General features: G+C 37.5%; 1 protein-coding gene, 1 long non-coding RNA gene and 1 pseudogene across 2 annotated transcripts; 1 reads left to right on the forward strand and 2 right to left on the reverse strand.

The window, feature by feature from the left end:
- The first annotated feature begins 4,600 nt into the window (after positions 1-4,600).
- Positions 4,601-14,304, forward strand: LOC119900228 (phospholipase A2 inhibitor and Ly6/PLAUR domain-containing protein-like). Its single transcript, XM_038715021.1, has 5 exons — positions 4,601-6,018; positions 6,353-6,454; positions 6,563-6,730; positions 6,895-7,011; positions 13,609-14,304. The coding sequence occupies exons 1-5, from the start codon at positions 5,829-5,831 to the stop codon at positions 13,839-13,841; spliced, it is 810 nt and encodes a 269-aa protein (XP_038570949.1). The 5' UTR covers positions 4,601-5,828; the 3' UTR covers positions 13,842-14,304.
- On the reverse strand, positions 8,368-10,895 carry LOC119900229. Its single transcript, XR_005444031.1, has 4 exons — positions 10,698-10,895; positions 10,264-10,335; positions 10,008-10,103; positions 8,368-9,079 (listed from the first exon to the last, which is right to left on the reverse strand). It is a non-coding gene; the product is annotated as an uncharacterized LOC119900229 (long non-coding RNA).
- Positions 14,305-22,160: 7,856 nt separating the features above from the next.
- Positions 22,161-24,180, reverse strand: LOC119901331 (annotated as a pseudogene).
- Between the last annotated feature and the right edge of the window lie 1,383 nt (positions 24,181-25,563).

Genomic DNA, 25,563 nt, shown 5'->3' on the forward strand with positions numbered 1-25,563 from the left:
TTATTTGCTTGCAATACGTTTGACGGTGTGGTTCTGTTCTGTGACTCCCTGCCTCTCCACGTGCCTATGTGGAAAAACCTTAGGGCAGAGAAAACTCCTATTAATTGTGATTGTTCTGTTGTTCCACAAGGTGGAGCCATGTGGCGTGAGATTGTGGGAAAATAGGTACTTTTGACTTCATGCGGCGCTGCGCAGAGCTGATGGTGTTCAATGGGAATGGATAACATGTGTATCTGTGCAATGGTACAGTGTTTCACATTTGTTTGGATTTATATTTAAGCCTGATGCCCTGGAGAAGATAGAAATTATATTTAAAGCTTGATCATATCTCTCTACTACCTCCATGAGCCCATGTCCATCTGTGTCACTTTTATTTTCAGTTGCCTTCCCTAGAACTATATTTATCAGCACCATTACTCCTGCTGAGTGAGAAGTTCCATGAGAGAAAAAATGTCATCTTCCCGTTGTTGTTTCCAAAATCTTTCATCTGCTATTCCTGAATGAGTCTCCTGTAGAAAAATCTAATTTGCCAGGGCTCAAATCGCTGTCCATCAATCATTGCATGCCCCTCTCTCAGGAAGGCTTTTACCATTGCGTCTTGCTTCTTGAACTTTTGGACACAACTTTGCACAGTCTTCCCTGAAATGGATATTCAGTTCTTTGCAAACTCTTGCATCTTTGGATTTCCAGATATCATTCCTGGCCGTCCGTTCTACAACCTGCATGATGATGGGCTTCTGCATTTTGTTATTTGGTGCATCATTTTTCCATCCCAGGAGATTAACCGTGTCAACCACTCTGAGTTTATCCACCATCTATCTGTTCGGAGTTCAAAGCTTTTGAGGTGCTTTCTTGTTCGTCAAATCTGCCGAGTATTGCTTGGACAGCTTCGTATGAGTGTTCTTTGTTGATTTCTTTATCATGTCTTTTCATATTTTTTATTATTATTTTTATATCTTGATTTTCTTGGGGTCAGGGCTGGGCAGCGGTATGTGTTCATTCACCAAAATACTTGTACTTTCTTCCATCTTCTCAATCTTATCTGCCTTGTTAGCTTGTTTCTTATCTATAGCTGCTGTCTAAAACGTACTTGGTGCTATTGTGATGGCTTTGGTTGCTTAGCGTCAATTGATTTTGAAACAAGATTTAGGACACAAAATATCTTACTCTCTCAGAGGAGATAATAATAATAATAATAATAATAATAATAATAATGAAATAGAAAGTTTAAAGGCCTTAAAAGTAATAACATCAGTTGTATTCCTGGGTTGTTTTATTGCCTCAGATGATAAAACTGCCCTTATTCTATATTTTGTTCTTGTCAACAAATCCTATTTAAAATACTAAAACCTACAATGTGTTTATCTACTAACAAGTATTGTGTGTATCATCACAATCTGATGGCTGTTCTCCCTCTGACACTATTAAAACCATCAGTGAGCCTCGCTGTTTCACTGGGTCACATGTTCCTTCATCACTATGAACACACACACTGTAGTTTATTCTGACTCAGTCCCACATACACCGTCCTGCTGCCCCAGATACTCTTTAGAGCACCACATGTGGATTCATCTGCAACTAATAGTCCCCATAGTCTTTAAGTTTTACCTCTTCATTAGGAACCAATAGGCTTAGAGTATCACACTGAATTGTCATTTTGTTTCACCACATTGTGTTTTCATGTTACCCGACTTCTGTTTGGAAAGGTTTATTATTTTGTTCTAACCAATCAGCAGCAAGTCACATGTAAGTTCACAACAGTGTGTCTAGCTGCATTGATCTCTTTCATGATTGCTGCCATTTTCCTGGCCCCTGGTCTTTTGTCAGTTTTCTGGTGCTGGCACTGGAACATAACATCCTCCTTCTTATTCCTGCCTGCAAACCTCTGGTTGGCTCTGTTGTGTATTTGAATCACTGAAATCATCATAGATGTAGGCAGCGACTCAAAGGTCTGGAACCAGGCTTGGCTAGGAGCTCAGTGTCACCGACAGGACCGAGGAGTCAGAAAGAATCAGAGACAACTAACACATTGTTGGTTTTAGTCTTTCTGTGGAATTTGTTGACAATAACAAAAATATAGAATACAAAACAAACCATATTCTTTGAAAAAGTGCAAATCTTCATATAAAAAAGAAGAGAAGAAAAAGAAGAAGAAGATTATATATGTTAGAGGGATGTTTGTGCATTCAAATGCATTGTGTACTCTCAGTGTTCACACACAGTTCACTGACAAACTGCCACTGTAGCATTACACATGACCGAATCTGCATCCTTATCAGGCGGTCATGGACCAAACAAACTCACAGCTGATATGAACCACACCCTTTAGCTGATTATCATGGGATTGAACATTGTTTGCATCATATTTTTATTACAGGTGACAAGTGTAAAGTAGTTAAGTTTATAGAGATGTGAAGCACCAAAGTGGGGAAAAAAGTTGATTTCCACTAATTTTACACATAAATGAGTTTTGCAGTCTGAGAGGAAACACTGTAAAACATCATCTGTGGTTCTGTTTGCCAAGTCTGATAACAATAGCAGTTTTTTTGCCTTGGGCTTCAGTCAACAAGCCCTCTCTGTATTCTCTCCCAGCCTCCAGCAGCCACAGACTGACTCTACCTTTAAAAATATAGGTTGAGCTGCTGAAGGTGGTGCCCACTTCCATTTTGCCCTCCATCCGCTGGAGAGGAAACATCTTTCAGAGCCAGGCCACACGATTAGTGTCTGCGATGCCCACTGGTTACATTTTTCCCCTGTATGGGAAAAACCCTATAGCTCCAGGATGTACACCACACCCTGCTACCTTTCCACACACCTTTCCTCCTTTCTGTTTAAAGATGCTGCAGCCTTAAAACAACACGTTTGTTACACAGTCAAAACTTTACTTTTAGTTTCAGTTTGCAGAGAAAAAAAAAGATATCCGATGTTCCAGCGGCTATTTACAATGCATGTAGGTCTACACAAGACCCAGAGCTACGTTACTATTAGTTACATTACATCAAAGTCCTTTTAGGCAAGTCCTGCCACTCGGCCGCCATCTTGGCAACGTTTCCTTGCAGCTATATAGGACTAACAAGACCAGGCTCCTATCTAAATGAATGGGGAGAGAGCCAGAACTGCACTTTTACTGGTCACTGGGACATAAAAACTACATGAATAGAATCAGCATTAAAAGCTGATAAAAGAGTTTGACAACTTTGCCCCAAAATGAGGTTTAAAAAGCGTTTTTCCCAACCGGTTTTACTTGTACTATGCATGTGTCATCACTTCCGCGCATGCATAGTAAAGGTAAAACGGACCCTTACGCGATTGGCTGAAATATGGTTCCAGCTTTGGCTGTTAAAAGCAGACGATTGGCTTTCTAGCAGGAGGGGAACAGCGTTTGACCATATCTTGTCAAAGTCAGTAATAAAAGCTATAAAACGACTCCTTTTGCACACGAGTCAATGGGGCGCAGCCATGAAAGTGTCGGACTTCCGTTAGAGCGAGTCCCATACTGCGCTGCGATTGGCCAGCTTGGATATTTGTGGCGTAGCTTAGCGAAGGGTCAATTGCCACGTGGATTGTGATCAGATGCCGTCATCCATTCATTCATATTGTGTAGGCATAAAGCTGTGATTTTCTTAATTTTCTATTTGTTCTGCGGTTATTGACATATTGTGTCAGCTGACTTGTGTTTATTTGTTTCTGTAGGCTGGCTAAAGCTATTTCGGTAGTTTGATAGGACAGCAGATTAGAGTAGAGCAAAGGCTGTAAGATTTGGTGGAGGAAAATATTTACACCAGAGACATTGTCCAACATTTGTAATATGTATGTAATTGTAAACAAACGATTACATTTTTAGAACACATGATAATGTGTAGTTCATAGTGCCAAACAGAGCATGTGCCTCAGTTTTTAATTCAATTCAATTTTCTTTATGTAGCGCCAAATGACATTCTTATTGCATTTTTCATATAGAGCAGATTTAGGCCGTAGGTTTATGAGTTAATATCAAACGCCGGGACGCACACACACTGCAGCACATGCTTTATTGTCAGCATGTGCAAAAGTGTCCTTATGATCAATTTGTTTAACAAGTGAGAAAAAAATACCCACAATTAGTCAGAATCGATCTTACAACCTTCTAAACATGCACGCAAGTGGGTTGTCAAAGATTTGAAATAATTTGACTTTGACTGGTCCACCATGTCAAGGCTTGAAAAAAATTTGGCCAGACTTATTTGCTGACCACTGATATAGAGCAAACAACCTCAAAGCAAGTCATGTTATGTTATGAGTTAGCAGTGGGGCTATGTAGAAACACAGTATGTTTTTTTCAGCTCACACAAAGAACGTACAAAAAGATTTAATGAAAAATGCTGTAGAATACTCATTTTTAGAATCATATTTGGATTAGGGATTTCTGCTAGAAATTTTTTTACATGCTCTAATGTAAATACTGTCTACTGCTTCATCACCCAGTTTTAGCTCTTGTCTCTTTAAGGCCGCCCTCCCTGAAAGCCCACTTACACTGATTGGCCAACTTCCCGAGCACAGCAGAAGGGCGGGGCTTAGCTGCACCAGCTGAATTAAGGCCTGCTATGTGAGACTACAGATTACTGTACAAAAACACAACTTTATTACTTTATTCTATTGCTGATTTCGCCCCGGACTGAAAGATTGGTGCTCCGGAGGGGTGTTGGTGTTTACACCTCTAACATTTGTACAGAAGATTTGGACTTCTGCTTCAGAGCCAGCTGATAACAGCAGCAACCCTTAGCAACAACTAGTGTTTAATGTAGCATTAGCAACTAGTAAAGCTATCTGTCCATCAGGAAACTTTATAAATCACAGAGATGACATCAGACATCAAAAAATATTAAATTTTCCTTCATTATCACAAAAGCAGTGTGAAACATCCTGAACAACCTCCAGCTCTAGCTCGATGGATTGAGATGTTACATCATATCGAGCGCTTGTTGGCATTTGCATGTTTTTCGGGGTCTTTTGCATGCACAAGATTTACCTATCAAAGGAGGAAAGAATGGTGACACTGTGTCAGTTCTATGTAATGAACTCTTTTTATTCAACTTTGCCAAGGTAAATACAGTTCTGCATTCTACCGCAAGTAAATATATCATCGTCTAAATGGGCTTCAGTACCAAGCATTAAAGTATGAAACTCTTTCATAGACTTACATTTCTAAAACGTACATTATATTATTAGGATATTAACAAAATATTGTTAAATCATTTGCATTAGTTGCATTAAGATGTCAGCTTCCATTCTAAGTAATAATTTCTTCATGTCATCCAGTACTTTTCAGTGAAATTCTGCTAAGTTATGTGCGCTTTTCAACAACATCAACAAACTGCACTTTTTGTTTTGATGACAACTTTGGCATTCTGCCATCTTCTGACATGCTCAATTTCAATTTTGTATCCTGGATAAAGCTTACAGTGTTCCTCTTGTAGCCCAATCACCTCTTAATGCACCTATTACTTTGTAGTACATACTTAATATTTCAGAATGATTCTAATTACTGATGCATTAAAATGTGAATGGTATATATATATATACATATATGGATTGTTGTTCCATCTTGACCAGCTACAAATAAAAATATCTTTTTAGCTAGGTATTGTTGTAGTGCATGTGAGGGCAAGGCAACTGTATTTGTATAGCACCTTTCAACAGTACGAAACAACTATATTATAACAATATTTTCAGAAAGTAGGTTACTGTAGAAATAAAATATAAAAGAATATTTAATATTTTTGATTTGGTGCCCAATCCTGCACTAGTACACGTTAATTAAAAAGAGGGTAGGAAAATGTGTTGACACAATGACAAAAGAGGAGGTCTGGTTACACTGTCAAAACAGGATCACCCAATCCCTGAGTGATGCATGTATTCAACACATGTACAGTGTATATAAGGTTCAGTATCATCATCCCGGAAAACTATTCCACAGTACTTACTTTATCATCATGATGATCCTTTCTCTGACTCTCATCTGGGCGCTCTCCAGGACAGGTATCTGCTTTTATTATCACATTAGAGTTTCTGCAGGGAGAATAGTTTAAAGGTTTGAAGACATTTTTCAGTTTGCCAGAAAAGTTTTTTCAAACAGAAACAAATTTATTAAAATTGTCTAAGACTTTATTGATCCTACTGAAAAGAGACTGGAAGTAACTACTGTTTGTAACAGCCATTGTGTCTTTTTAAATGACACAATGGCTGAAGAAGAAAAAGACATTTCAACCTTTATAGATCATCAAAACCTGTAACCCTAAACTCATCAGACGTTTGATTTGACATTTGACTTGTGATGTGATCACTGAGTTGACAATTTTTCTCCCCATTGCAGCTGGAGCACTTCAGTGTCAAAGTTGCCAAAATGATCAGTGTACAAACCCACCATCATTACCATGTTCTTCAGAGACCATGTGTGTGACAGCTACCTTTCAAGGTAATGTTTTCTTCATGTGATCTCTTACTTTTCAGTGAAATACATTTAATGCCAGTTATGTGTTCTGACTTTAACTGAACATTAACCAACTGGACTTTGATTTTGTAGACACTTCAGTTGGAGTTACAGTCTCACAAATCGTCAAGACGTGTGCACCATCCTCCGTGTGTCCAGCTACAGGCCCTCAGACATTTTCATATAACGCGGGTGTTGCGCAGACAGTTGCATCTCTTCAGTGCTGCAACACAGATAACTGCAACACAGAAACTCTACCTAGTAAGTCCAAATTGATAAGTAGCTCATTTAATTTAAGAAAATATACAAACAGATAAAAAACAGAACAAAGACACTGTCCTCCTGCCATCTACTGACACGTCCTACTTTGTGACACAAATGTTTTCTCTTCCTCAAATAAATTCTGTCGTTCTTTTCTGTTTCAGAGCCTGTTCCTCAGCCAAACAGCCTAAAGTGTTTCACTTGTGACCCTCTCATTTCTCACTGCAACTCATCTCAATTACAATGTAAGGGAGTGGAGGACCGCTGCTTTAAAGTGAATGGTGAGTCTTTCTGATAAATAATTGAACATAGTTTGTCTCCACATGGATTGTGAGATAATTTTGAGTTGTGGAAAATCAACCAGTGGTTGAAAGTAATGGTGAGATATTTGTACTTTTACTTACATTATATGTTATGTTATATATCTAATTAATTACATTTCAGAGGTAATTATTGTACTTTCACTGCACTTAAGATTTTATGACAGATTATTTTACAAGAAGGTTATAGATCCAACAAGCCCGCAGTAGGTAAAGTAGCACTAATATAAGTTCCATCCTGACCAGCAGTAATTAGAAGCTGTCTGGTGAGACTCACGTAATTGACATTTTTCACATGTTGTCATGTCACACATCAATTTTCTCACGCAGTGAAAAACAAATCTATGTATAACTGATAAAGTCGACTCGCTGAGAGAACCAACTCTTCCCAGCTGATGCGACACTGGCGTATGCTGTGATAGTAATCAAGTAAACCTGCTCTGCCTGTGAGTCCACACTGTAAACCCCAATAAGTTCATAGTACTCAAAACTTTTGTAGAAACTGATTACATAATAACTTTTGAGGTAAGTAACTTAATATTTTTAAGTTAGATTTTTTTAAAAGTTACAATCTAATCAAACTTAAAAAAATTAAGTTACTTACCTTTAAATGTTTAAGTTTGATTAGATTGTAACTTTTAAAAAAATCTAACTGAAAAATATTAAGTTACTTACCTTTAAATGTTTGAGTAAGATTTTTTTAAAAGTTACAATCTAATCAAACTTAAACATTTAAAGGTAAGTAACTTAATTTTTTTAAGTGCACTATGCTTAAAAATATTGTTTAACACTCGCACATTTTTTGTTTCTCCATACTTCATTATTTTGATCCAATGGTACTAAAAAAATATGCTTGTGTATAACCCAGAAGCTAATGAAATTTACAAGTTAAAACTACAAAAAAAAAAATTACTTCAGCTGTACATTTTCTTTTTTCTTTTATTCAGTCTTAATTTTTATACAAACATGTCAGAACATCAACAGCAGTCAACAGTTAAAACTCTGTTCTAGCTCAGGTGTCTAACCATGTGACTCAAGTCACAGTTTCACCACCTACCCAAAAGCTGTAAGCCTGTTAAGCAGTGAAATTTCTTAAAATATTTAGTTACAAACCTACATGGACACAGCAAATATGTATGTTTTAGTGTATGGTTGTGCATTTGTCTCTGTGTGTGTCTCTGTGTGTGTGTGTGTGTGTGTGTGTGTCTCTCTGTGTGTGTGTGTGTGTGTCTCTGTGTGTGTGTGTGTGTGTGTGTCTCTGTGTGTGTGTGTGTGTGTGTGTCTCTCTGTGTGTGTGTGTGTGTGTGTCTCTGTGTGTGTGTGTGTGTGTCTCTGTGTGTGTGTGTGTGTCTCTGTGTGTGTGTGTGTGTGTGTGTGTTGTGTACATATGTATCTCTACATATTAAACAGGAACAAGATCATCAGGAACTAAGCAAAGTGCTTAATATAAAAAGTATGAAAATAAATGCTTATTAAAACAGCATTAGTAACAGCAATCAAAGTGAAAATGGAATAAAAAAATATACAAAAAAAAGTAAATTAAAAGATTTGGTGGGCAAGACATAATCTGCCATATGTAAACAGTTTCAAATGCTTTGAGTAACATTGTGTTCAACAACATACTATAAAGTTACCATACTGGGAACCCCCAAAACACATCAACATGCAGACAAGAAAATACATGTGTAAACACTACTCTTAAGTTAGCCTACTCTTTCATTAACAGGTCATTTTTGAGACTCAGTAGGCAGGGTTTAAGTGGTTTACCATCATCAAGACCCATTAGGATTTTCTGGATGAATGTGAAAGTGTGAATGAGTTTCTTGGGATAGTTCAAATGCAATGCATACATTAACCCAAACAACAATGCAAATGCATCAGCCAAGTTAGGGATATCACTCATCACAACATCGTCTTCCACAACAATAGAAATACTTGCAGGACTGAAATGAACTGGATCTGCAGTGTCCTCTGTGACTGTGACAAGAGCAACAGGAGTGTCGATGCATGGCTCATCTGACTCCTCCACCTGAAAGACACAGAGGATACAACTGTTAGGTTAACTTGAAGAAACACAACAACTGCATGTACACTCACTGGCCACTTCATCAGGTGCATGTGTGTAACCCAATGCAGTCCAATACAACAGCTCTCCTTTAAATTCTACGTTTATGAATTTTATACATTTTCAGTTTTTGTTGACATTGTCAGAAAGGTGATAATTCTACTTCATATTTATTACTGAGGTTGTAATACATGGTGGTGGCATAGTGGGGTGAATTATATCGAATGGTGTTCCTAATATTTTGCCCCTTTCTTGTATGTTAAAGCAGTGGACAAAATATTAGGAAACCCATTCAATATAATGCCTTATATAAATAATTATATAACACCCTAATACATAATTTTCACCCACTGTCTATTCTACAGCCCATCATAAAAGTGGTAAGTGTAGCAGCAGGTATTTTACATTTTAATATCATACAGGTTGTTATTTAATATGTAAGTGTACCCAGGTAGGTATTTTGCAGCTGAGCATTAAACAGGCTATTAATATGGAATTAGGTATTACATAGTAGCGGGTGCTGTATTGTGATATGTAATGTACAGCATCTCATAAAAGGTATTTTTAAGTAATTTTTACAGAGAGAGAGTGAGGGGGTGTGTTATTTCATGAGGTTAAGCCAAAAGGTCAATCAAATGATCAAATGATCTTCTCCAGGTCTGGGTAAAGTTAGGCCAGGGCTTTGTGAGAGATTAAGGTTTGGGATTACCTGAGGTTAGATCTTTTACATTTATTTGTATGCTTATATGCACATACTGTATATCCATGTACACACTAAGTACAGTCCATTTACCATTACAATGACACCTACACACAAGGTTTACTAAGGGGTAACAAGATATAGTTAAGTGGCTGCTAGAGATACTAATAGTTCTCTGAATAGAATACTTACATTACAAGTCTTGAAGAACTGTGGGTCCTCCTCACGCATGTATACCGGGAGGGCACGAAGGGCTACAGTACGCTTCATATTGACATCCTGCACTTCCTGGAAGAACAAGCAAAAATGAAAAGTACAGATTTCATTCTTCTTTCAGTGTGGATGTTCTGACCAAATTTCATGGCATTTGGCAAAGTGTTGGACAGACAATGACACCCTGAGGCCCTGCTGTCCAGTGGGACCTGAAGCTCAAAGTTCATTAACTCACCTGGAGATCATAAATCTTAAAGATGTCACGCAGCGCCTCTGATATCTTTCCGGTTCGTGCCGTGTAGGTTAGCTAGAAATAACATCACATTCAACTTACCAAAGCAGGGCGCTTAACACAAACAGTAGCAACACACTCAAAAACGGAAGGACTATCGCTTGCTGAAAAGAGTTATTGACTAACATTAACATAATTGTCTAGCCGCGACATTAACAGTACACATGATATTAACACTCACTAGCAGGCGGACTGACGGTAACGTAATGGCGCTGGCGCTTTCGGCGCATAAAAAACGTGCGCGGCACCGTGAGGCTGCGCGCTAGCAACTTATAGGCTATATTAAAAATAGCATCGTCTAACAGTCAAATATCACGTGAAATATGATATTCCCAATGTTACAACAAGCAAAGTAGTTTCGAAGTGTTTTGGCTTACCTTAAAGTTTAATGCTTGATACCACGCATAGACACCACATTGCTCGAGAGGGTAGCCATCTTGGATAGATTTTTCAGGTAACGTCAGTTAGGATGGCACGTCATGACGTCATATCACGTGATCGACAGTACACTTAAAAATATTGAGTGAACCAGCGGTGTTCACTCAGAAATGCTGAGCCATGTAAATACAAAAACACATATTTGTTTATAGACATTAATAGTTTAAAGGTGGATTAACTCAGCAAGAGATTTTAACTGTAGCGACCTCAGTCTTTATAAGCTAGTAGTACTGTTCGGGCTTACAGTGCAGATGGTTCGGTCTGAAGAGGAAACTACCATATGAGCAGAGCAAGAATGTGTAATGTGTAGGGCAGGTAGAGTTTTAAAAATATTATGAATTCTCATTAAGTGATGGTGTTAGTCTTGAAATATTACACCTTTTTCTCGACATGTCACAGATATGTGGGAGAGATTTTGAATGTGCAGAATATTGTGAGCATGAGCACATAAAATGAAATAATTTATCACTGAGGTGAAAAGGTGCCACATGCACATTTAAAGAGGTTACTTCTCCAAAGAAAAGACACAAAAAAGAGGGAAGACTAAATCATGCCTACATGTGTGTTGATTCAGCAGGGATGATATTACATGAGAAAAGTTGATCTACAGGAGAAACCAGATCTGCAAGAAATACAGAATGCCCGAGAGCTGCACTGCATTATATTCTGTCATGGTTTTAAATTTTGAATTGTCACCTGCCACCTAAATTTTGTTTCTTCTCTGAAAAATTCACCAGAACACCGGAAATGAAGTGTTTTTTGTGAATTTTTATATAATTCAGCATTGGTGATTTCCTAAAAATAGCGTTAAAATCTCGTCTCACTCTCATGAAACTGTGTCTCCTCCCGTGAGCTAAATGTCTCGTAAGTGCTTAACTGTGTAAATTTGAATGAATCGACTAAAGTAACGCAGATCAAAATCCCATCCTTTCTTTACTGAACACTTCTGTGTTTTGGCGCTTCAGCCTGCTCTGTTGTTGCAGTGCTGCGCTCCTGTACCACAGCTTGGCTCTACACTTCGAGCATTTCACTCCAAATGCAAAGAAAATTTGTGGGATCAGTTAAAGACTTTAACCGCTCTTTGGTTCAGAAGCTATATAAATGGGAGGGAGCAATATGTACATGTGAATGGTCATAAATCTCAAAGTAAAACCATAATTGCGGGCTGCCCCAGGGATCCATTAGGACCACTGCTCTTTATACAGTATATTAATGATTTTTTGAATTATTCTAGTATTAGTAACAAAAAAGCAAAATAATCTGAATGAGGAAATGACTGTGGTGGATGACTTCAATGCAATAAGTTATCTTTAAATATAAACAAAACAAATTACACAATCTACCATCTAATATAATATCTTTTACAATGCCTGTACAATGTATAATGTAGTACAGACTTTGTAACTATAACGGCTGCTGATTTCTAAACTAGTTTTTAAATTAGTCTTTCCATTCTGAAATGGTTTAAATTGTACAGTTATTTCCATTTTCTCAATTGTATTTTCCTTTTAATTGAAGACTGATGTACTGTATTTAATTTCTTGGTACCACTGGGTAGTTAGGATTAGGGTAGTTTAGCTCTTATGATTTTCTGTACTACTACTGTAGATACTGTATTGTGTGTATTTTATTTATTTGTAGTATTTATCTACACAATATACTAGTACTTCAAATACATGTCTACTATCTTAGTATTTGGGCCCATATATAAACTTCAGACAGCGTACTAGGGTGACCCTTTTCACAAATCTGCACGATTTCTTATGAATGTGCTTGTATTTTAATGTTTTGTCATTAACCTAAACTAAACTGAACTGAGACTGAAGTACTCTGCAAGCCAGCATATGTCCTCAGCCAAAGATTGTTTATGAGGTTTATGAAGCTCCACTCTGTATGACCAACACGTTCTTATCTCAATGCGTCATAACTGATGCTTTCAGACAGCGTGACAAAGCGTAAGGTTTTTACGCTAAAAGTACTCTTCAGCGTCCATATGAATCGCCCCCGTTTCCCCCGTTTCCCCCGTTTCCTACATTGCAGCAACACAAGGGAGGCAAACCCTACCTGTTACCTGTATCTCACAGCCAATGTGCGCAGCTGCAGGGTTAGCCGGTCGACATGCATACATTCAGTGACTTAGGTTTAGGTACTAACATTTCTGATGGTTGTGGTAAGGGTAGGGGCTTCGGGGGGCTGTCAACACCTTTATCACGAACGTAGCTAGCACTTCTGGTCTGTACGGGATGCCCCCAGAGCGTCTCATAGAGACGCTTCCGACAGCGTCTCATTTGATGCCAAAGGTAGCCTCTTTCTCAAATCGTCGGTACATGACGCCCTGAGATGAGAACGGGCTCGTACAACTGCAAGTGGACTGAGTTTTTCTGTAGTTACAACAAATCCAAATGTTATCCAAATGATAAATGCTCTTCTAGCTGATTGCACCACATCAGGTTATATCTACTAGTTAAATGTTCATCCACATCATATTAATAATTCAAGCTTTTATACTTTACTATACATTTAATTAGGAACTCTTGTATTTGGATAAAGAACCTCTTGAAAAATAAGACGTGTCAGGTTTTGTAGCTACAGGTGCAATTTCAACTGAGTCAGAAATCTACTTAATCAACATTTAGGTGGATATAAGTATCTGATCAGATTTGATGGCAGATAATCAGTATTGAAGTACTTGGAAGGGAAACAGGACCAAAACCATGAAATAGTGTATTTGTACATTGTAACATTGTTACTTTAACTTAAGTGAAGGATCTGAATACTTCCTGAAGTTACTTAATTAACAAAAAAATATTTCTATAGTATCTATAGTAAACAGTGTTTTTTTATCTTCAGTGACGATTGGAGACAATACTTCTCCAGTCTCCGGCTGTGCATCTGCAAACCTGTGTGCACTTGGTGACAGCCTGAGTAGCCTACTTCTCTTGCAAGGTGTTGGTAACATCAGTACACCATCCTGCTGTGAGACCAGTTTGTGTAATGCTGTTACAACAACTGCCAGTGACGCCGGCTGTATGAGTCTGCTGCTTGGAGTCCTCATCTTTACCCTCCGTTTTTTTGAAGCCTGATTTAGGGTTTACTGCTCTCTTACATCTGAAGTTGGCAGTTAGTGGGGCTTTGTGGGACACAAACGCAGCAATAGACACACAAACAAACATACACATGTACACACAACAGAGGGGATACTACCTTTTTCATGGCTTTAATTTACTGGGTACATTTTCAAAAAAATTAATAGATTTTTTAACCAAACCTGATTGAATGCTCTAACATTATATTAATGTTAGAGCAAGGTTTTGTCGCAAATTTTACAATTATATTACTCTATTAATTAAAAATACAAATCTTTATATATGAATTGATATTATTATCAATTTTATATTTATGATTCTTGATCTGCAGTATTTCCTCTGTCTTTATCTGTCTTAAATTTTTTATTTACTATGTTTACTGTTAAGCACCAATACACCAAAGCAAATTCTTTGTATGAGAACCAACTTACCAATAAAGCTGATTTTATTTAAAACAAAATACATTTTTATGACTTTATTTCATATTTTAAGTGGACTCTGTGTCATCTGGAGACTCTTCTGCTCTGATATTGTCACAGTACAGGTGCAAATTCCAGTCAGCTCTACAGATTCTCAAATAACTGTAATTTCAGTCTCCAAAATGTGGATCAGAAAAAAAGCTCCAAGATATTTCTAGTTTTGTCTTAGTGACCCCACTCAGGGGTTATTTTACTCAAGTACTTTACTTACGTCAAATGTTGAGGTTTTACGAATTTAAAAAATACGCCGATGAAAATTGCATTCCCATTCATAAACTGGTGGCAATCACTACTTATGGGGCACCAGCAATGCTCTGGTTTTATAGCACTGTGCCGCAGTGATCCTGCTTTTCCAGACTTTGTGAATTATCACTGTGTAATTCATCAGCAGGCCTTGGTTAGGAAAGTCTTGGACTTCTTTCATGTCATGACACTGGTGGTCAAACTAATTAACTCGATTCGAGCAAAAGCTCTCCAACATCGTTTATTATTCAAGGCGTTATTGGATGAGCTCGATCTGAACAGCAGGAGACTAACACATTTTCCCAACCTGGAAAAAATGTCACAAACCATCAAAGACAAGGATGCGTTCCACCCGGAGCAGTACTGTGTTCACCTGGACAAAACAAAGAGTTCAATCGGCATTTTGGTGAGTTAGACGTCATGGAAGACATTGCTGCATTTGTCTCAAACCCATTTCAGCCCATTGATGTAGAACAGGTAGCAGCCAAATTCCATCAAGGATTAGCTTTGCAAAGTGTTGTTGACATGAAGATAACTGATTTGCTAAATGACATAGAACTGAAAGCCAGATCAAGGGACAGTGACTTTTGGGGACTTAGGGGACTTTTCCTCTCCTCACTGCATGTGCACTAAAAGTGAGTGCCTACTTTGGATCCACTTACCTCTGTGAAATGGCATTTTCACAAATGAAAATAACTTACTGACAGACACCTCACAGACTGCCTCAGACTGGCTGTCTGCAGCTATGAGCCAAACTACAAAGAACTCACACACAGTATTCAATCACAGGCATCACACTGACTTGAGTGAACATTAGTGCAAACGTTTTGCCTGTTGGTATTGTGAAAGTGATGCTGCATAAAATGGATTAGACCTGCATTTAGTTTCATTTACTCGGGAAATTATTGCCATTAATCTACTTTCTTGAATGATACAATGTAAATGTAGTAACATACATGAAGCAAGTTCCTAAGCTTCACAATTAACTGTAATAGCACTACATATGATCTGCTCATTACAAAATGTGTTGATTTTTTTCCCACTATGAATACAACAACCTAGGCCTTATCTACATAATGCTATAATGTAAATAGAAAAATTGATGTTGTGATGTACAGTTTATAAAGCAATAACTATGACCTGTTTAATACACCAGTTAGCCTAAATAAAAGGCCTCAAGTTGGAAGTATTTTGGCTTTCTTTCTCTCGCTTCATTAGGTAGATCTTCAGGGCTGAGGTCAGGGATCCTGGGCTCAAAAAGGTTGGTGACCACTGGCATACATGTACACACCACAGAGGGGAAACTACCTTTTCATGGCTTTAATTTACTGGGTACATAACCGCATGGGATTTTTTAAAAAACCTGAATGCTCTTACAATATTTAATAGTTGTAGTTTTGTTGCAAATTGTACAAATATAATACTCCATTTTAGAAAATACTTACTAATATATACTTACTATATACTAAAGAATATACTTTACTATTTTTTCACATTTTTCATATCTTATTGTCAATTTAACATTTTATAGTTATTATTCTTTAACTGCATTACTTGCTCTATCTTTATCTTTATTATATTTTTTCCCTTCAATGTTTATTCTTAATTTTATTTTATTTTTTTTCATTTATTTATTTAGAGAAACAGGGACAACGTACAATAAACATTAACCTCAAAGGGGAAGATGCATTGTACCGGGTTTTAGCTCAAGAGCTAATTTTCACCCGTAGTCCCTGGGCAGGCTGATGTTAAGTTAAGATACATAAAAAACATACATGAATAATAAGATTTACAATGACAAAATAAAAATGTACAAAAGGAAATGTTCACACCTTTCATATACAGACCTTAGAGCACACACTTATATACACACATACATACATCTGGTCACATATGGGAAAAAAATTGATTTAATAAAAGCCATTTCTTTGCCTGGCGTGTCAACGTGTAAGAACTTGTACTTTTAAACAACTCTGTAGGTAACATATTCCACTGATGAGCGGCCACACCAGAAAAAGCAGAGTTTCCAAATGCTGTCCTGCGTTTAGGGATCCTGCATTCCCCTCGCACTGTAGATCTAGTGGCTCGAGTTGTTGTTTCAGAGCCCAAAGAGATAAATTGTTTTAGAGGAGGAGCAGCTTTGTCATAAAGGATCTTATACATCAAACACAGATTGGTATGAATTATCAAATTTTCAAAGCTGAAAAATTGGTATTTTAAAAGAATATGACAGTGATGAAATCATCTGCTTTTCTGATCGTGAATCTTTAGAGAGGTTTTATATAATGACTCAAGTGGCTTGAGGGCAGTTTTAGTAGCCTGTGACCAACTTGTTATACAATATCGAAAATGAGGAACTATCATTGCATTCAGATAGACTCCTGAGGCCTCGATTGTAAGGGAATTTTGAATGTATCTGAATTGTGCCATATAAAATTTTATTGTATTTGATAACTTATTTATATGTTTTTTAAAGCTTAAATTTGGTTCCAATATGACACCTAAATATTTTACCTGTTCTTGATTTGAAATGATTTGTCCTTCAATTAAAATATTAGGGTAGATTTGTATTTTAGAACGATTTCTGAAAAACATTGAAACAGTCTTATATAAATTTAGAGTGAGGCATGAGTTTTTCAGCCACAAAGAAACTTTCTTAATCTCTTCAACTTTGACTTCTTCCGCAGTTTTACCATGTGCATATAGCACCGTATCATCAGCATACATGATGATTTTACTCTTACACACAGTTTGTAGATCATTTATGTAAAGGGTAAAAAGCAGGGGGCCCAGAATGGAACCTTGTGGCACTCCCATGCTACAAGATCTTATTGGTGATTTTTTATTGTCAACCACAACGCATTGTTGTCTGTCATTAAGGTAAGATGCTATTGTATTTGTGTCAAAAGAAAAAAAATCTGATAGTTTGCTAATGAGAAGCTAATGATTAACTGTATCAAAGGCCTTTCTCAAGTCCAGAAAGACCGCCCCTACCACACCTCCACCATCAAGACTGGATTTAATATCTTCTATCAAGTAGCAATACGCAGACTCTGTGGAGTATCTTTTCCTGAACCCAAACTGGCAAGGATGTAATGCATCAGTGTGGTCGAGATGCTCTACTAGTTGTTCTGCCACCACCTTCTCAAAGATCTTAGAGATGGCTGGCAGAATGCTAATAGGTCGATAGTTTGACACACAGAGCTTGTCTCCTGACTTGAAAATCGGCTTGACTACTGCTTTTTTTAACGCCAAAGGAAAATGTTTTTCCTTTATAGATTGATTCACAGCTATTGTTAATACAGGAGTTAGAATAGTTATATGTTCTTTTAAAAGTGATGTATCAAGTCCAAATATATCCTTTGCTTTACTATTTTTTAAATTTGATATTATTTTGGAAATTTTGTCTTCATCTATATTCTGCAACCTACACTGAGAAGCATTACCATCCCCATGATCATCTCCGCAGCAGTTCACTTCAGGAAAAGTCTCCGCGAGATCTAATACAGAATCCAAGAAATAATCATTGTAATGTTTAGCCAGAATAGAGCCCTCATTTTGAACAATTCCATTGATTTTGAGTTTTAAATGCTCCTTCCCATTAATTTATCCATGCTTCTCCACAGATTCCTTTTGCCTCTTTGATTAAATTTAGAAAAAAATTTGCTTTTGCTTTTCGAAGCAGCATGGTAACTTTATTTCTCAGAGATTTATAAATGTAATAATCAGTGGTTAATTTCGTTTTAAGAGAAACCTTGAGTGCTTTATCGCTCTGTTTATTGTATCCCACAGGTATTCATTAAACCATGGGAGCCTCTTTTTATTTGATTTTCTATGTTTGAGCTGTCTATGTTTATCAATTTTATTCTTTATAGCAGTTATAATATTGTTGCATGTATGTACACAGCTTTCTTTATCAATTTTGGAGGCCCAATCAATTTCATTTAAATCATTTTTAAAATGTTCTTGATTTTTTTGAGGAATATGAGGAAATTTGCATTGTTTATTTGATTGTTCTTTGTTTATGTATCTTGATTTATTTAATTTCCTAAATTATGATAGGATAGTCCAGTTATTAGGTTATATGTTTTAACTATCCTGTCTGGTTTATTGGTGAATATTAGGTCTATCAAAGTTTGAGACGTTTTTGTTATTCTAGTAGGTTTTTTAATCAATTGTATCATTTGTATTGAGTTTGCAATGTCTTTTAATTGTTTTCTCTTGCCTTTATCAAGCCAATTTATGTTGAGGTCACCCATGAGCAATATTTCCTTTCGTTCATATGTTTTTAAAATTTTTGTTAAACCAGTATAAAAATCGCTTGTTGCATTTGGTGGTCTATATACACAAAGTACAATAAATGACATTTGAGGCGATAATTTGATTGTAACACCGACACACTCTATAGTTTGATCTGGAATGTCTATCTGATGACTGTCAATACTGTCTTTTACGTAAATCAAGACCCCGCCCCCTTTTCCCTTTCCTCTGTCCCGTCTGTATACTTTATATCCCGGAATCATAAATGCCGATATAGGAGTTGTAGCTGTAATCCAAGTCTCAGAAAGACACAGGTAATGTAGATTTGATCCCAACAGTAGATGTTCCAACTGTTCCGTTTTAGACATTACGCTACGTATGTTAATATGTCCTCCGAAGATTCCTTTCGGCTTCGTCAATGGGTTCCATAGGACCGACACGTGGTTTACTGTCTTTGTTTTGAAACGGCTATAGTCTGCATAGCGTTTAATTTACCACTTTCATTTGCTGGCTTAAACGCATGTAGTGACAGACGGTTACCTTGTTGCGATGTGTTGATAAACGTGGATGCGCACCGTTAGCAATGTTACCTGATATCATCTGCGCCGTATTAAAAACACGTAGCGTGTGGGTCAGAGCGGTCTCAGCCACCTGCAGTGGTTGTTGTAATCACCAAAACACCACAGCAAATGTCTTTGTATGTGTAAACTTGGCAATAGAGCTGATTCTATTAAAAATAAAAAATCTTTTGATATTTACACAGTAAATGTGCAAAATTCAAACCTAATTGCCAGTCAGTGACAGTGTTCATTCAACCACTGACAGCAACTGGTAACAAGTCACAAAAGGTCATACAATGCCCTCTCCTGGTGGAAACAATCCACTGCATGACCTCAAGAAATGACTTCTCATACTGAAACACTTGTGGGTGGGTCAATGAATCCAGCAGTGATGTGAGTGATGTATATGAAGGAATCCTGACACGGTCTGTTCATGTGAACTCCATGTAAAGACGACAGACTCTGGGGTTGTGCTCGTTGTTGAGACGCCACCTCACACAGTGGCAAGGCAAGTTTATTTGTACAGCACATTTCAACAACAAGGCAATTCAAAGTGCTTTGCATAAACCTTAAAAGCAAACAGTGCTTGAAGTTTAAACAAATAGGTGCCAGTACTCCCCATTCATAAATTGGCATGCTGTATAATGACAAATAAACAACCTTGTACCTGGTTTCAAAACACCCCCACCCTCTGTTTTTTCCCCCACAAATTGCACCTTATATATAATGTATGTACGAGTTACACTTCATTTGGATTGTCTGCACAGATTGAGATATCAACTCTCAACAGACGGTTGAAGAGACCCCAAAGGAGGAGGTGAAAGGTTTGCTTTCCCCAAGTGCTGTTTCTGGGCAGTTCGATCATAAAACTTGCTACCTCTGGTGCAGCAGCCAGATAAGACTCGGTGCCTGATTGTTAAAATGACAAAGAAACACGAACCAGAGAGTACAAACAGCCAGAACTCGTAACCATGGCAACTGACCTCCCTCTTTGTTTGATTACCTCACATCAAAGGATATTCTCCTCTTCACGCACGGGCGTGAGAAACTCCAGGACACCAGAGGACAGCCCTGAACTCTTTGTGTAAACAAAGACTGCTGTCTCCTCAAAACTCAAAGCATTACTTTACTACATTACTTGTTTAGGTTGGAGGACTTGTTGAACAAGGAGAAGCAGCATTTAGCTATTAACCTGTATTACCCTGTATCCTTGCCTGGTATAAAATCTGTATTTTAAGAGCAATATCACCATCAAAACAATCATCCAACTGATTATAATGCAACAGAATATATTCTAATACACCTGGAATACAACTGTAGCTGTACATTTGATTACAAGAAACAAAATACACAAAAGTTATTATACAATTTCTCAAAAATAAACCAGGCGAATGTCCATGTTTTGGCCATGTTTACTGTTTATATGTTCACTGGTATTGGGTGTTTTCTTCAAAACACATACAACCACATTCCAAATAACATAAAGCTTCCAAAACATTGAAATAATGATAAAAATATTATTATGATCCACTCCCATGCTTTCCAGGAGAACGGAACATCCGACAGGGTCTGTGTAACTACAACGAGTCGGCCAGCAGACGACGATAAAGACGGTCTGTTCCAAAGCAACACTTCTTCTCTCCTGCAGTTTTAAGCAAACCAAAACTTAGAGAGAGCTTAGAGGGATTGCACAATATCAAAAATGGTGGCCGAAATTTTTTTGTCAACACCTGAGCTGTTTTTTGACTGAAAACAGCAAAAACAGCAAAAGTACACTGTAAAATGATTGACTGTAGATTTACAGTAAATGACTGGCGACTAGTTGCATTACTTCCACAGTATGTTACTGTATCATTTTACAGTCCATTGTTGTGAAATGACAGCTGTGTACTGTGATCTCAGTCAATGACCAGTACAGTACTGTGATTAAGCAGTATGCTGCTGCTGTAGAAATACAGGAAATACTACTGAAATGTGCTATAAATTTACACTTAAAATCTGTACAATACTGTAGATTTGACTCTTTCACAAATTTTATCTGTTTAATAAACCCATTATTAACCTACATATTTGAAAAATACATTAAATTCAAATAAACACAAAACCATGATCTATTTTACACATTTATTTTGCAGTTTAAATAAACTTTGCAGGACAGTGCAACTACTGCATTAATGTTTGTCAATTTCATTTAGAATCTTTACTTTATACATCAACTTTTTTTTAATTTAGTCTATAAAATCTTTGACATTTTATAGACTAAACAGTTAATTGATTAATCAAGCAGACTACAAATTAAACAAATTAAACAAAAACACAGAAGGAAAGCAGTTAGTTTCATAAAGCTGTCATTTCCCAAACAGTCCCCACAGCTTTCAGTGGGTCACTGGTGTTGCATGACAGAGCTAAACTCAAGTTATCTCTGTCTGGACAAGGTGACATTACTGTGGTTCAGTTAAAAAGCAACCATTTAAAATAACAGTAACTGAAAACCATTTTCAGTACAAACACTTCAATCAACAAAGTGCAGGTGTGTGATGTACCAAGGTAGAGTAGCCTAACTTCAACCCTACAAAATTACTGAGCGCTGAACACAGAATTTTTAAAACAGCTTCTTCTCTGGTCTCCAGCACAGACATACAAGCTGACTCTATAACACACTTATTGTTGGGGTCATTATGAGCTGCCTGCTGTGGTCCTGGGCTGCTCACAAACACAACACCCAAACATCACTACTTTAAACAGGCCCCCAAGCACAATAGTAATGTAGACTTTTACCTTTGGATAAATTCCAGAGTGCATGAAGCACCTTCAGCATACTTCAAATTGAAATTGTAGTAGCTGCCAAAAATGACAGCCAAACCACTGACGAAGTCCTGGTGAGGTCCCATGACCACTTGGCCCTCCACAGACAGCATCCATGCACTGGGCTTCATTATGTCACCTGAAACAAAATCAGATATACTCATCAGACACTAGTTAAAAGGAATCAAGAATATGGAAGACCATACTAGCGGAGAGCTGCTTCTGGGACACGCTGTGGTGCGTCTGGTGTGAGCACAAGCATTGACTAGACCACCTCAACACGGTGCAGGCTTTCCCTGTGTGAATTCGGGGTAAGAATGAAATAATATTTCTTTAAAGAGAAGTTCTGAAAATATTTGTGTATGCTCTTAGTTAATGTTCTTAGAAAGAAAGAAAATAAGCCATGATCAGAAAGCCACTTTTAAAAAATCGGAATGGGCCTACATTTTAAATATTGACATTTTAATTTCAGGTAGCTCAACATGTTCTGGACTCGCTGGAAAAGGAAGTATCTACTGGAGCTTAGATCAGCAAAAAACAGAGAGCTTACAATACCACAGATGTATGTGAAGAAAAAAATATCTAAAATAAAATATATAAATCTCTCTGCATTCTCAACATTTCGGATGGCTCCTTACAATGCTTCGCACAACCTGATGACATATTGCTCTAGTTGGGTTACAATCATGCTCAAACATTTGATCCACCACTGCCTCCACCATATCTTTTCTGTCTCCAGGTGATGGTCTTGTTTTATTTGTTATTGCCTTTCGAATTGCTACTGACATCCTATCCCAGTTGACCTGGAAGTCTGCATGCCACGGTCTGCCAAGCTGCAAGGATGTAGATGAAACAGTGTCTTGAGTGCATGGGGAGATTGATGGTATGGTGCAAGGAGTGCTTGAGGAGCTGGGGATAAAGGTTGGAGAGGGGACAGGAACCAGTTCCAACTGAACCATTGCAAGTCCTACAAATGAGAGAACAGATTACGTGGAGATAGAATGTATCTTAACTGGAAGGAAAAATCACTGAATGTTAGAGAAAAGAAATACATTTAACATTTAACATGGGTTCAAACCCCAGTTGCCACGGCCTTTCTGTGTGGAGTTTGCATGTTCTCTGCGTGGGTTCTCTCCGGGTGCTTCAGCTTTCTCCCTATGTCCTTAGGTGTGAGCGTGAGTGGTTGTTCGTCTATGTGTGGCCCTGTGATGGACTGGCGACCTGTCCAGGGTGTACCCCGCCTTTCGCCCGATGCCAGCTGACCCTGTACACAGGATAAGCGGTTGACGATGGATGGATGGACCCTTGACATGTAATGTCTTTATTGTAAAGCACCCTGAGCTGCTTTTCTTGTATATAAGGTGATATATAAATAAAGTGCATTATTGTTGTTGTTATTATTTATTATTATTATTATTATTATTATTATGGTTGTGGGTTGGGGTCCATGACAAAAATGTTCATTTGAAGGTATGCTATGGTCTAATAAAGTTTGGGAACTACCACACTACACCAACAAATCTGTGGCTGAAAGTAGTCCCCACATGAACTACTTCCTCCTGTTAATGCTTGATTTAAAGAAAACAACTCTTTACCCATAAAAATCTGCCCACACAAAGGTAGGGAAGGTCACAAAGTATTAAAAGAGTGACACATTGAAAAGTTTTGGGATTTTCCTGGAATTGATAAGAAAGTTGTGAAATATTGCTGGCCATTAAAAACATTCTTTTGAACTATAGTATTATTGTTTATTCAATGTTTCATGGGATAGTATGACAATGCAGTTACCTTGAAATCCGTTCAGTAATTTTCAACACTGAATAGGTCTAAGGTATCTCTCTAGATCGTACCAAAGACTTGTACCAAAACAAGGTCTTCCTTGTTTTCCATACCAAGCTCTTGCAATCCATCCAGCAGTGAAGTCAGAGTTTCATCAGAGAGATCCGGTAAGAATGATAACACCACTTCTTTCATCATTTCTTGATCCATTTTCTGAAGAGAAAAAGAGTTTGTGCAGACAATACAAACAATCCCATTTGTCAATTTACAATGGTTTTATACATCTCTGTCTTAATCAGATTGCCATTGAGAATCAGGGAAACCAAAGGCAGAAGATTGTTGAATTAAAACGTGTTTTTTAAAATTACATCTACAAGTTTTCCAATATTTCTGCAATAATAATCACAAAGTACACTCTCTCTTTGCACTGTATACTAACTGGAGGAAACACAATTCACCTATATAGAAAACACATTTTGTCAGCACAAAAGTTGCTCAAGCAAAAAGCAAAAAGAGGGTATTAATTGGCTCTCTGCAATGAACCAGGACATTTAAACAGCAAAAAACTGTTTAGACAGGCTGAAGGTTGGATTTAATAAAGACAGAGAAAGCCATTTAATCTTTGTTTTTCTATAGCATTTGTTTTTCTGCCACACCTAAAATCTCTGGGAACCTAAACATTGACTATGTGATAACAGAATAACTTTAAGCTTAAATTATATACAATTTTAAAATCCCTACATGTTCCTCCCATCACCGTGATAAGAACATTGGTGAACATTTGGCTGTAGAAGAAAACATACGCACTTTAAAACATGTTATTAAAAAGTACACCCAAGTTTGCATCTTGAATATGCGTGTTTACCTCACAAGCTTGCTCCACTCTTCAAATCTTTTGCCACTTCTGTCAAATATCAGTTCAAACTCCCTCTGGAAAAGAATGGTGGGGAGCAATTAGTAATACATCATACATTTTGTATGATGGAAGAGGATAATAGTCTAGCAAATCCTCTTGCTTGATGCAAACATAATCTTCTTGGGCTGTTCCTAATTCACAATACACACCAATGTCACTCAGCTTCACAAAAGTATGTTATAAAGTGCACACTCATTGAGAGCATTGATGAGATTAATTTTTCAAACAGAAAGTTCTCCATCAGAACTCTCAAGCAAAACAAACCCTTCCCTTTCTGTAAATGGTGCCTTTCACTGTGACTTCATTGCAAGCTACTACAGACAAATTTTTGACCAGCTACAGATGCCCTAATCCTGTCGTACATTCACAGCTGAAGGGAAGAGACTGCCTGCACTTAAGTAGGTAAATCTGCATTGTTTAATTGTAAGTAGGTAAAGTGCTTCTCTTGTACAAGGTTACCAACAAACAATGCAAGGTCATAAGACACAATACCCTCAAACAAGTCATGCCCCAGACATGGGAGCCCTGGTTGGCAAACATGAAAATAATTAAGCTTGTTAAAAGGAGTCCATTTTGATGCCGCATGCGGAGACAGTAGCACTGGTATCTAAACTTTGCAAATGACTTTGATAGGATTGTGCAGTTCTTGAAGTCCCACATGTGTGGGGTTCGTTGAC

The sequence above is a fragment of the Micropterus salmoides genome, unplaced genomic scaffold (assembly GCF_014851395.1).
Source record: "Micropterus salmoides isolate LMB-PRFRI ecotype aquatic unplaced genomic scaffold, ASM1485139v1 Ms_hic_scaffold_13, whole genome shotgun sequence".
In the NCBI taxonomy this organism is placed as follows: Eukaryota; Metazoa; Chordata; class Actinopteri; order Centrarchiformes; family Centrarchidae; genus Micropterus; species Micropterus salmoides.